The sequence below is a fragment of the Pseudorca crassidens genome, chromosome 9, assembly GCF_039906515.1.
Source record: "Pseudorca crassidens isolate mPseCra1 chromosome 9, mPseCra1.hap1, whole genome shotgun sequence".
Classification (NCBI taxonomy): domain Eukaryota; kingdom Metazoa; phylum Chordata; class Mammalia; order Artiodactyla; family Delphinidae; genus Pseudorca; species Pseudorca crassidens.
Window position 1 is genome coordinate 9399874 of NC_090304.1, and position 11839 is coordinate 9411712.

The 11839-nt window shown below is 60.8% G+C and overlaps 2 protein-coding genes across 3 annotated transcripts; one reads left to right on the forward strand and one right to left on the reverse strand.

Moving 5' to 3' along the window:
- Window positions 1-95: 95 nt before the first annotated feature.
- On the reverse strand, window positions 96-2351 carry ROM1 (retinal outer segment membrane protein 1). Its single transcript, XM_067748753.1, has 3 exons — window positions 1364-2351; window positions 729-975; window positions 96-614 (listed from the first exon to the last, which is right to left on the reverse strand). Exons 1-3 carry the CDS (start codon window positions 1951-1953, stop codon window positions 396-398), a joined length of 1056 nt encoding a protein of 351 aa, XP_067604854.1. The 5' UTR covers window positions 1954-2351; the 3' UTR covers window positions 96-395.
- Window positions 2352-2528: 177 nt separating this feature from the next.
- Window positions 2529-11831, forward strand: EML3 (EMAP like 3). 2 transcript variants are annotated; one of them, XM_067748726.1, is made up of 22 exons: window positions 2529-2811; window positions 3642-3813; window positions 3895-4155; window positions 4254-4367; window positions 5398-5465; window positions 5635-5758; window positions 5975-6145; window positions 6310-6379; window positions 6465-6575; window positions 6818-6913; window positions 7280-7435; window positions 7589-7730; window positions 8147-8298; window positions 8381-8506; window positions 8594-8725; window positions 9177-9244; window positions 9798-9886; window positions 9959-10056; window positions 10175-10262; window positions 10794-10892; window positions 11176-11306; window positions 11393-11831. In XM_067748726.1, exons 1-22 carry the CDS (start codon window positions 2790-2792, stop codon window positions 11594-11596), a joined length of 2694 nt encoding a protein of 897 aa, XP_067604827.1. In that variant the 5' UTR covers window positions 2529-2789; the 3' UTR covers window positions 11597-11831. The 2 variants fall into 2 exon arrangements, with proteins under 2 accessions (XP_067604827.1, XP_067604828.1); XM_067748727.1 differs by having other exon boundaries at window positions 3898-4155.
- The last annotated feature ends 8 nt before the right edge of the window (window positions 11832-11839 follow it).

An 11839-nucleotide genomic window follows, 5' to 3' on the forward strand; every position in this document is an offset into this window, starting at 1 on the left:
CTTACCAGGTCAAACCCCTGGAGTCCTGGCTTCTCCATCAGACGGAAATCAGTTCTCTCAGGGCCCCCACCCCCTTGAAGAGAAAGATCAGTGGCTTCAGTCCAAAAGCTTTATTGAGTCTGTGCACCAGAAGCAGCCTCCAGTCCTTCCCATGTCACTTTCCCACCACCCTGGTTTTTTTTTCTGTTCTTCCCTGGTGGTTCTGGCCATGGGCTAGGCCCTAGGACACCTGGTTTTCTCTCCTACCCCAGTCCAGCTCACTGACTATCCTTAACCCTCTAATCCCAGAGATCCCTCCTCCCCCACCTGGAGCCTATAAGGAGTTGTGAGGTTTCCAGTCTTGTCCATCTCTCCCCTTCCCCCCACCCCTCATCCCCACCCCAAGCTCCAGGCCACTAGGCCTCAGGTAGACCCTCCTTGGGAGGTTCCTCTTCTGGTGGGGCCTCCTCAGGTGCTGGCCTGCGGGCCACCCCTCCCTGTAGCCATGCTGTTTTCAGCATGTCTTTCAGCCCAGCAGGAAAGAGATAGCCCTGGGCCTCTCCCTCCCCATCGATGACTCCTCCGAGCCCCTCCAGTGCCGTTTGCAGGTACCGCAGGCCCAAGAGTACCAGAGTCTGTGGGGAAAGCAAGGGGCAAGAGGTCAATGAGGGTCACAGCAGTTTCAGGGGCCCCTGGGTTGGAGGCGGTGAGGAGGCCCAGAGGAGGCCTCAGACACTTTGCTGACTCACCTGCAGCAGGAAGGTAACAGCCAGCATGTTGCCCAGTGTGCTCGCCAGCCCCTGCAGGTGCCCCAGCAGCACCTCATGGCATCCTTGGGCCCAGAGGTTTAGGTTGGGCTGTCGGGGATCAAAGAGGGGGTGGGCGTGGGGGTCTGAGAGCTGGCTTTGCAGGCAAGGTCTGGGTGAGTGGGGATTACAGCAGGAGAAAGGGACCCCATCAATCAGATATAGGCCTTCCACATTGCTCTGGATCCGGCTGCAAAGGGAGGGGCAGGGGTGTTAGGATGTCTGGAGATAGAGGCCTGGGGGAGAAGCTGCAGGGCACAGGAGTTGAGAAGGGAAAAGACGAGTGAGACATGTACTGACTGCTTTACTATGTGCCAGGCATGCAGACATCATTCGTTCATCCTTACGACAACTCTGTAAGGTGGGACTTTTATCATCTCCAGTTTACAGACAAGCAAATGGGCCCAGAGCAGTTTGGTAACATGCCCTGGGTCACACAGCTAAAACATGGCAGAGCTGTGCTCCATTCTCTCAGTCACTAGACTCTACTCATTGCCTGTCTGGGTGAGGTGGGGTTGCAAGGAAGGAGGAAGAGGAGGAGAAGAAGGAAGAGGGAGGAGGAGAAGCAAATCACTCACTCAGCCACGTCCTGGTCATTGGGATCCAGGTAACGGTTGCTGACCCACTGGATCCCAAACCAATCCTTGTACCCATGGCGCCCGCAGCAGTGGTGCCTCAGCTGCAGCTCGTCCAACAGCCGTTTGGCTTGACAGCGTCCGGGGACCTCTGTGTCCTTGTAGTTAGCCAAGGCAGTCCCCAGGCCCTCCTCCAGTCCTGTGTCCAGAGTCCCAGGCAAACCCAGGGCTAGCCCCAGGGCAAGAACCAGGAGCCCCCCGCCACCAGCTGTGCCAGCCACCAGCAGCGGGCCCAGGACCCCTCGCCAGGGAGGGTATTGAACTGCATCCAGACTGGCCCTGCTGGCTCCTGAACCCACCAGTCCTGTGCCCAGAGCCACTGCACTGGCTGCCAAGGCAACCTGGGGCAGGGCAGCGACCGGGCAGGAGGGAGCCAAGAAGGTGCCAAGGTGCCACAGCTGGACCAGGAGATGCCCGCTACAGAGGAGGGTGAGGCCACCGACCACCGCCAGCAGCCAGGAGAGGAGCCAGAGGCCCTGCGCCAGACGGATGCGGGGCTGGAGGGGCAGCACCAGGGGCAGCACCGGCGCCATCTCCCATCTCTGCCCAAGGGACAGCAGAGCTGTCAGGGATAGGGGTTGGCCGCGGCAGGATGCTGCGTCAGCCCAGCCTGGCTTGAGCTGGGCTAATGCCACCCTGACCCCAATACCCTGGGCATCCTCCCGCCACAGCCTTAATAACCCTCTGCCCTGTCCCCTGCCAGTCCCAATTCGGGATGCCTTGGCCTTGCCCCTTAGGAAAAGCCCCGCCCCCGGGCAAAAGGCCTATTTCGTGACCCCGCCCCTGTCCCTTCGCGGAAGTGGGGAGGGGCTGGTCGGTTCTGCCTCGACAGGCTAGGGGCTGGGGGCGGGAGACCTCACGGCCCGCGCTCCTTCCCAGGTCCCCAGGGAGTCCGAGGGCCAGGATCCCGGAAGGGCCTGGAGGGCGGTGGCCGGAGGGGGCCGGGGGTCAACGGGTTGGCCCCGCCCCCGAAGCGAGCTGCGAGGCCCGGACAGGGAGGGGTTACCAGGCGGCCCGGCCCCCCCCTCGTCCCGCCCCCCCACCTCCCGCGCTTCCTGGCGGCCTCGCGTCCGGCGCCTGTTTGTGCTGCGGCGCTGGGGCCCAGGACGGCCCCGCCACCCCACCCCCGGGAGCCAAGAGCGGTCCCGGGAGAGTCCGAGGCCCCGGCGGGCCCCGGAGCCTGCGGCCCCCGCCCCACAGCGCCCCCTCCAGGCCCTTTCCCCGCGCCCGACAGCGCCCCCGGGGGGTGGCTCGGCTCCCTTGCGCGCGCGCCCCGGGGTGCTTCCCCTTCCCCTCTCTCTGGCCATGGCCCCGGCGGCTTAGACGCCTCCTCCTCCGCCGCCGCCGCTCGGAGCAAGCCGGGGGCCGGATGGACGGGGCCGGGGGGCCCGGTGAGTACGGGGCGGGGCGGGCGGCGTGCCCCTTCCCGGAGCGCCGGCCGGTCGGGCGCTGCCATTGCCCGACGGCTGTTCGGGGCGTCCCCGCGTGCTCCTCGGCTCCGGGGGCTCTGAGCATCCTCCACTGTACCTCAGGTCGCTCTCCCTAGTTACTTGGGTCCTCCAACTGTCATTTCGGACTTCCCCAACGTCATCCTACCTCCCGTGTTACTTTGGGCCCCTCGAAAATTTCCTTACCTCCTGTGTTACTCCGGGCCTCTTTTCCTGGGATTTTGGGTCTTTTTACTTCGGACCCCCACTGTTACCCTGGGACCTTCGCTATGACTCTTCTCTCCACTCATACCCTCTCCTGTCACTCTAGATGTCGTCTTCTTCTCTGAGTCCTCAGGATGACTGTACTGTTGTGTCCCCCCCACTTTTCTCCGGGTGCTCCCTCTGAGTTTCTCTGCCTTCTCTGGAGACCTGAGCTTGCTCTGGGCTGGGCCCTGTCGTCCCTCACCAGCACTGCGCTTCAGCCTGTGGTTCCCACGTTCCTCGCCAGTACTCCATTTTTTCCCCGGGTACTCCATGGTACTCCCTGTCTTTGCGGAGGCTGGGACGGCAGCAGGAAGGGAGCTTTGCCAGGTTCCTCGCCTGCCCTGCCACAAGGAGGCCCTTGATCCTTTACTACCCGTCTCCTCCCCTCTGGGAGCGCATCCAAGCCTGGAGCTGCTCGAAGGGTGCAGGTCCTATTGGACAAATGCACAGCTGGGGGCAGAGAGAATCCCCTCAAGCCTTTCCCCAGGTGGTGGGTACATTCTGACTGCTTCTTGCCCCTTTCCCAGGTGAGGGCCCTGCTCAGGAGGCCCTGCAGTCCCTGAGCCGGCGGCTTCAGGTGCAGGAGAAGGAGATGGAGCTGGTAAAGGCAGCCTTGGCAGAAGCTCTTCGCCTGCTGCGGCTGCAGGCGCCTCCCACCTCCCTGCAGGACCCTGGCGCACCAGGCCCTACAAGGGACAGGTATGCATGTTGTCAAACCTTCTTCCTCCCCCTTGCTGGGGCCTGCCCCAGGCGCATCGGGCTGATGCACTGGCTCCCCAGCAGCCCTGCAGCTCCCCCGGGACTGCCACCCACACACAGCCCCTCCTCGGTGAGCCGAGGCACCCAGACAGAGACAGAGGTGGAGACGGAGTCATCACCTGGCCCCCCTGGCCTGATCAACGGGCCCGCGGCCCCGCATGGGGGCGGTGAAGAGCCCGGTGGGACCCAGTCCGAAGGAGGGGGCAGCAGCAGCAGTGGCACTGGCTCGCCCGGCCCCCCAGGGCTCCTCAGGCTGGTGCAGCCCCCACAGCGTACTGACACGTGAGTGTCCTGCGGCAGAGGCTGGGAGGGGAGGGAGGAGTGGGGAGCACGATCCGAGGGAATGACTTTCACCTGCTCACTGTGCTCCGTCCGACCAGGCCCCGGAGAAATTCTTCCTCCTCCTCGTCCCCCTCAGAGCGGCCTCGCCAGAAACTCTCCCGGAAGGCAGCTTCCTCGGCCAACCTGTTGCTGCGGTCAGGGAGCACAGAGAGGTGGGCGAGGCTCCCCTCCCCCCAGCCCGCCCCACCCCAGGCTCAGGTTCTTGACTTTTCACATCCCTCACCTCACTTCCCTGGGTGGGGTGGGGGGACCTCATTGCCCAACAGGAAGAAAGGAACAAGCACTCCTGGGGTGCCTGCCGTGTACCCGGCACTGTGCTAAACCCTCGACCTCCTCCGTCTCATTCAGTCCCCATGACATCCTTGGGGGGTAGGTGGTCTCATGCTGATCATTGTCCAGGTGAAGAAGCAGGCTCAGAGAGGGTAAGTCATTTGTCTGGGGTCACACAGCTAGAGCCAGGATTCCAACCCCACTCTTCCTGACTCCAGTTCCCCTGCCGTTTCCACCATATCACAACATACCTTCCAAGATTCCAAGAGGGTTTTCCAAAAGCACCCATGATTTTCATGGTGACGGTCCTCAGAGTCTCAGCCTCCTCCCACACCCCAGCGTACCAAGCTTTACTTCTAGAGAGCAAGGGGAAATCCTGGTGGCTGAGCATAGTTGTCTCAGAGTGTGTACAGGCCCCGGGACGCCTGAGTGTTCATTCTAGCCCGATCCTTGGCCTCTCTTTTATTCTTTGAAGAGAGATGGTCACCTTATTATCTAAGGACAGTGATCTCTGGAATTCACCTGTCACTTTCCCCTTGAGAGAGAAGGACTATTCTTGCTTACCTCTCAGATCCCTTAAAGGCAGGGCTGATGTACATTCTGGATTCACTAAAGGCCCATTTTACAGATGGGAAAATGAAGCGGTTAATAGCCAGAGGCCTGGTGGTCTGGAGGAAAGTGTCACCCCACCCTGCCTCTTACAGGCTTACTCAGCCTCTTCAGCCTCAGTCTTCTCATGCCTTAAATGGAGCTAAAAGTCCCCACCTGAGCTCTGAATGCACACGATGCAAACTGAAATTCTGCAGAGGTGACTGTCATCTCTAGGGTAGCCTCCTTTCTTACGTCCTGCCCCTCCACAATTATGTCTTGGGACCTGACCCCAATCCCTGTGCTTTTCTTCCTTCGCAACAGCCGTGGGGGAAAAGACGCCCTCTCCAGCCCTGGGGGTCCTGGATCTCGGAGGAGCAATTATAATTTAGGTATGTATAGAGGGATCCGGAAGAACTTGGATGATGGGGTTAGGGTTTGGGCTGCAGCCCCAGGAGCTATTTTGGGGGACCTGTGAGGTATGGTGGGTTGAGTTCTGCTCTGGCTTTCCTGGAAGGGAAGCTACAGGGTCGTGATTGACACCCCCTTCTTTTTTTGTAGAAGGCATCTCAGTGAAGATGTTCCTTCGCGGCCGCCCCATTACCATGTACATCCCGTCTGGCATCCGCAGCCTCGAGGAGCTGCCCAGCGGCCCACCCCCGGAGACCCTCAGCCTTGACTGGGTGTATCCTGCCCCTTCCAGTCCCATGGGAACCACCCTTCCCATCCTGGAATGTCCCCCCCCTTGCACCTCCTGGGTCTGCAAGGAGAGTGAGACCTCTGAATCCTCCGCTTCCATCCTCTGCCAGTGGCGCTGCTATAGCCAGAGCTCTGTCTTCCTCTCCTTTTCCTCGTGGTGCCCTTGATCTGACCCTTTCCTTGACCATGATCCCCACTCCAGTTACGGGTACCGGGGTCGTGACTCCCGCTCTAATCTGTTTGTGCTGCGCTCTGGGGAGGTGGTCTACTTTATCGCCTGTGTGGTGGTGCTGTACCGGCCCGGGGGAGGCCCAGGGGGTCCTGGAGGTGGCGGCCAGAGACATTACCGGGGGCACACGGACTGCGTTCGATGGTGAGGGTCCTAGGGCTTGGGAGTGGGCAGCTCTAGGCATGGGGATGGTGGGCTTGGCAGGAAGAGGGTCTGGGTGGGTGTGGAGGAACAGGAGAGGAGAGTGGCCTGGGTGGTCTTGAGAGACTACCGACCCCCTTCCCTAGAGTGTCTCCTCCCCCACTTAGCCTGGCTGTTCACCCTGATGGTGTGCGTGTAGCCTCAGGACAGACAGCCGGAGTGGATAAGGATGGAAAGGTAAGGCCACAGTCAACGCCAGGCAGACAGGATGAAATTCCAGCCCAGCTGCCCTTCACACCCCTGACCCCTTCTCTCCCACCAGCCCCTGCAGCCTGTGGTTCATGTCTGGGACTCAGAGACGCTGCTGAAGCTGCAGGAGATCGGACTGGGGGCCTTCGAGCGGGGTGTGGGGGCCCTGGCCTTTTCAGTTGCGGTGAGCTGGCCCCGGCGCCTCGAGGCCCCCATCTTCCCTGTCCGGGAACCCCCTCCTTGTACTTCACCAGGAAGCCTCAGAAGTCCTGGCCTTCCTAAGCCCCACCCAGCCGGTTCTCCTAAGAGACAGTGTGGCCCCTTCTGCTCTCTCAGCCTGTCGTGGCACCTCTGACCTAATTTGGACCATGAATTCTGAGACCTCCAGGCCTTACTCGGCCCCTCTGATGTGTCCCCCATCTTCAGGATCTGGGTGCTTTCCTCTGTGTGGTGGATGATTCCAACGAGCACATGCTGTCTGTGTGGGACTGCAGCCGGGGAACGAAGCTGGCTGAGATCAAGGTGAGGTATCCTGGTGGCCTGGTGGGGCGCTGAGGTTGAGGTGCTGGGAGTGGTGGAGTGCAGAGACCTCCAGACTTCCCCGTACGTGTACCTCCTTTCTGGCCTGGTCCCCTGGAGCAAGCCTCCTAGCCTCTCTGAGGCTGTGAAGTGGGGACCATGGAGGTTCTGACCTCGTGAGGGACACCGTGTTAGGCACTAGTGAGTGACTGCCAGTAGTGCTCTTAGGGGACCAGGGCCTTGGAGGAAGGGTTGTCCTGAGGGTCCTGGGCTGCTGCAGACCAGTTGTCAGGATGCCAGTTGAAGAGAGTCTGGTAGAACGAAGGTGCACAGGGCTTGGAGTGGTTGAATCTAGTATCTTCCCTTCAGAGTACAAATGACTCAGTCCTGGCCGTTGGCTTCAACCCTCGCGACAGCAGCTGCATTGTCACCAGCGGGAAATCCCACGTCCACTTCTGGAACTGGAGTGGTGGAGCAGGGGTTCCTGGGAACGGGACCCTCACCAGGAAACAGGGTGTCTTTGGGGTGAGGTGTGGATGGGTGCAGGGTGGTGGGGGAGGGCAGAGTGGCGATGGAAGTATTGGTCTGAGTACTGTAGACCCTGATGCTACCCAACTCCCAGCTGTCCCGAGACTTGTAGCGTCTTTGACCTCTACTCTCTGCTCGCCTGGCCCCTAGAAATACAAGAAACCCAAGTTTATCCCCTGCTTTGTGCTCCTTCCGGACGGAGACATTCTCACAGGGGACTCCGAGGGGAACATTCTCACCTGGGGGCGGAGCCTCTCAGATTCCAGGACCCCAGGCAGGGGCGGGGCCAAAGGTATGTGATTGGGGGTGGCATCTGGGAAGGCTAGTTCCCCAGACGGTCTGTGAAAACAGAGGAGAGGATTTCCCATCCTTTGCCCTTGAGAATTGATCGTGCTCTGTCCGAGGGTGGGGCCCTCTGGGGGGCTAGTCTAGGAGGGCAGGGGGCAGCACGGCAGAGAGGGCTGGGGCTTTGGAGTGTGCCAGACCCTGGGTTCAAATCCCAGTTTCGCCCCTAGTTGCCTGGCCCTTAGGAAGTTACCTCACTTCTCGGAACCTTGGTCGTCCAGTCTGTAAACTGGGGAGAAGCCGAGGACCAGACTAGGCACTCAGCACCCGGCAGTCATTGCTCTATTGTGACGGCCTCGGCTGCTCCTGTTCCCTACTTCCCTGCACCCCAAAAGCATGACCCACCCAGGACTTTGCCAACAGAGACCTACGGGATTGTGGCCCAGGCGCACGCTCACGAGGGTTCTATCTTCGCCCTGTGTCTCCGGCGGGACGGGACCGTGCTGAGTGGTGGTGGGCGGGACCGCCGGCTGGTCCAGTGGGGGCCTGGGTTGGTGGCCCTCCAGGAAGCTGAGGTGAGGGCTGGGCTGGGGTCAAGGGAAGGAGAGGGAAGAGGAATGGTCAGCGGGCCCCTGACTTTCTGCCACCACTCTGCAGATTCCTGAACACTTTGGGGCCGTGCGGGCCATTGCAGAGGGGCTTGGCTCTGAGCTGCTGGTGGGAACCACGAAGAACGCATTGCTGAGGGGAGATCTGGACCAGGGCTTCTCCCCTGTAATCCAGGTTGGGGGGGGCGCCAAGGGTTCGAGCGAGCAGGAAGGGAAGGGCTGTTGGGGAGGGGCAGAGGTGACAGCGCACGCTCTGCCGCAGGGTCACACGGATGAGCTCTGGGGGCTCTGCACACATCCCTTCCAGAACCGTTTCCTCACCTGTGGCCATGACCGGCAGCTCTGCCTGTGGGATGGGGAGGGCCATGCGCTGGCCTGGAGCATCGACCTCAAGGTAGAGCTCTGTGTCCCCGGATCCTCAGTGTCACGCCCACCATGACTCCTGTGGCCACCACTCCTTCCCCAACACCCCCTTCCCTTTTGCTCCTAGAGGCAGCCCGTTTGTACTGGTGTGGCTGTACTGGCTGGTAAAATATTCATTCTTCTGTACTGATGCCTCCAGTGCCCCTGAGCACTGCCCTCCCCCCAGCCCTTAGACGTCCTCTTGATCCAGCAACTGACGGTTAATCTCCAGCACAGCTGTGGGGTGTCACTTCTGGTTGTTAAGTGTTTTGAGTAGCACCTCTGCTTAGGCTCCGGTGATACCCTGCCTCCATCCCAGGTTTCCTGTCCCTCTCATCCTTGAGAGGAGGGGGCTTTGACATTGTTACCAAGATGACAAGGTATCCATCTTAGTTCCCTCACTAGAAAGGCATCTTCTTGAATTCACCTTTCCCCCCTCCCAGGAGACTGGTCTCTGTGCTGACTTCCACCCCAGTGGGGCAGTTGTGGCCGTAGGACTGAACACAGGGAGGTGAGAGGGAGCCAGGACTCCTGGGAGGGGAAAGCAGGAGGTATGGGAAGGGTTTCTGGTAATGGCGGGGGTGGAGGAGTGTGATCGCTGCCTGCTCAGGAGCCCCAACTGCACCCTCCCTCTTCTCAGTGCTTTTCCCTGCAGCCAGGGTCTCCCCTGCTCTCCTATGGCAGCTGTCATCACACCCTCCCCCATCCATTCTCCCCTCCAAGCAAGCCTGGGAGTGGAGGAGGTGGCAGCTCAGGCTAGAGAAGCAGCGGGGATGGGAGGGGCATAGGGGAGACTAACACAGGGAAGTGACAAGCTTAACAGACTCCACAAGGCCCTGGTAGTTGGGCCCCTGTTCTCCCTTTCAGATGGCATCAGGAGCCCCTCAGCTTTTATCTGCCCATAGCCCCTTCCCACTTCCCAGCATAAGACCGCAATGATAGATAACCTCTCTGTCTACATCACAGCCTTTCTTTTGGTGTCTCTGAGGCTCTCTGACTTGCCAACCCCTACCCTGCTCAGGACAGGTATCCTCACACCTGCTTTCCACCCCCCTCCCTTCTAGGTGGCTAGTTTTGGACACAGAGACCAGAGAGATCGTGTCCGACATCACTGATGGCAATGAGCAGCTCTCAGTGGTCCGGTACAGCCCAGGTGGGAGCCACCCCCACCCCGGAACCTAGACTCATCCCTGGCCCTTCCCTCTCTGAGTGACTGTCTTTGTAGATGGGTTGTACCTGGCCATCGGTTCCCATGACAACATGATCTACATCTATAGCGTTTCCAGTGATGGTGCCAAGTCCAGCCGCTTTGGCCGCTGTGTGGTGAGGAAGCTGGGTGGAGGGCGGGGCATTGCCATAGCAGGTAAACTAATGTCCTTTAGGAGGGTGAGGGGATGGGAAACGGTGGCTACATTGTTAGTCTCTTGACCCTTGCTCCCAGGGTCACTCCAGCTTCATCACTCACCTTGACTGGTCCAAGGATGGGAACTTCATCATGTCCAATTCTGGGGACTATGAGATCCTTTACTGTGAGTGACAGTAGGGGAGGGCATGGGGAGAGGGTAATAGGGGTGGGTTTTATTTATGTGAGGGGGCTCCTGGTTGGGAGGGGATGAAGGAGAAGATGTGGGGGAACTCCAGGTGGAGGGGCAGTCAGACAGGGAGGTGGAGATGGGTTTGAAGTGGAGTCAGAATTATACACATAGGAGAAATGTTGTCATTTGGACAAAAAAACCACACACACAGTTTTGCACCATGTCTTGTTCCCACAAGGCCTTGGGGGAGTTGAAAAACGCACCAAGAAAAGATTGTTTTGGAAAAGTTTCTCAGGACAGGTGTGGAGGGATTGATTATCAAGGGAGGAGGAACTGATGAGAAACAGGACAACTTCAGCTGAGAACTCAGGAAGCACATGGGGCTGGGTGTTGCCCTGGGCTGAGGGCTACCACCCTGACCAGATCACGTGCCACCGCCTCAAGCCAGTCTTTCCAACCCTTCCATGGCATCTTCCCCACTGAGGGCAGGGTGAGAGCTGAGCTGGGTGGGCTCCCTCTCCCCAGGGGACGTGGCTGGAGGCTGTAAGCTGCTGAGGAATCGTTATGAGAGCCGAGACCGGGAGTGGGCCACCTACACCTGCGTGCTGGGCTTCCATGTCTACGGTGAGCAGGGGCCCAGGGCCGCGGAACCCTGTGGGAGAGGTGCGGGGACAAGGTGCAGCCCGTCCCGGGCTCGCAATGCTGGACAGGTGTAGAGGGGTGGGCGTCCAGAAACTGGCAAATCCAGCCCAGGAGGCCCCTCCGGCCGGCCCTCGGGACCGGGAAGGATTGCCTGGAACGCGCGGCCGGTGGGTGGGTGGCCGGGCCGCCTGAGCGCCGGAAATGGTGCCGCTCTGGACCGTGGGTGGCGGCCGGGAGGCTGGGCTGAGGCTGGCCCCTGTGCTAGGCGTGTGGCCTGACGGCTCGGATGGAACCGACATCAACTCCCTGTGCCGCTCCCACAACGAGCGCGTGGTGGCTGTGGCCGACGACTTCTGCAAAGTGCACCTCTTCCAGTACCCGTGCGCCCGCGCCAAGGTAAGGCCTCCCGGGGCCTCCGGGGCCGGGCGGGAGGGGTCCCAGGGCTCCGCGGCCGCTGTAGCCCGACCTTCCTTCCTGCCCAGGCGCCGAGCCTCGTGTACGGTGGTCACGGCAGCCACGTGACCAGCGTCCGGTTCACGCACGATGACTCGCACCTCGTCTCGCTGGGCGGCAAGGACGCCAGCATCTTCCAGTGGCGAGTGCTGGGCCCTGGGGGCGCGGGGCCGGCGCCTGCAACGCCCTCTCGAACCCCCTCCCTGTCCCCCGCCTCCTCTCTCGACGTCTGACCGCTGTCCTACGGGACCCACAGGCCCTGCAGCGTGGCCCCGCCCCACCCAAATTCCCCATTACCGGGGCCGACCCTGTCCTCGACTTCGAGACATTCCCAAAAGCGCATTTCCCTGGAGGGGGCGAACGGCACCCCTGCACACACTGTATAGACCCGCTGGCTGAGCCGGGCAGCCCCAGCCGGGGCCCTGACTCCCGCTGCCTGCTGAGGGGCAATAAACCAAAAGCAAAGTCGCCTCCCG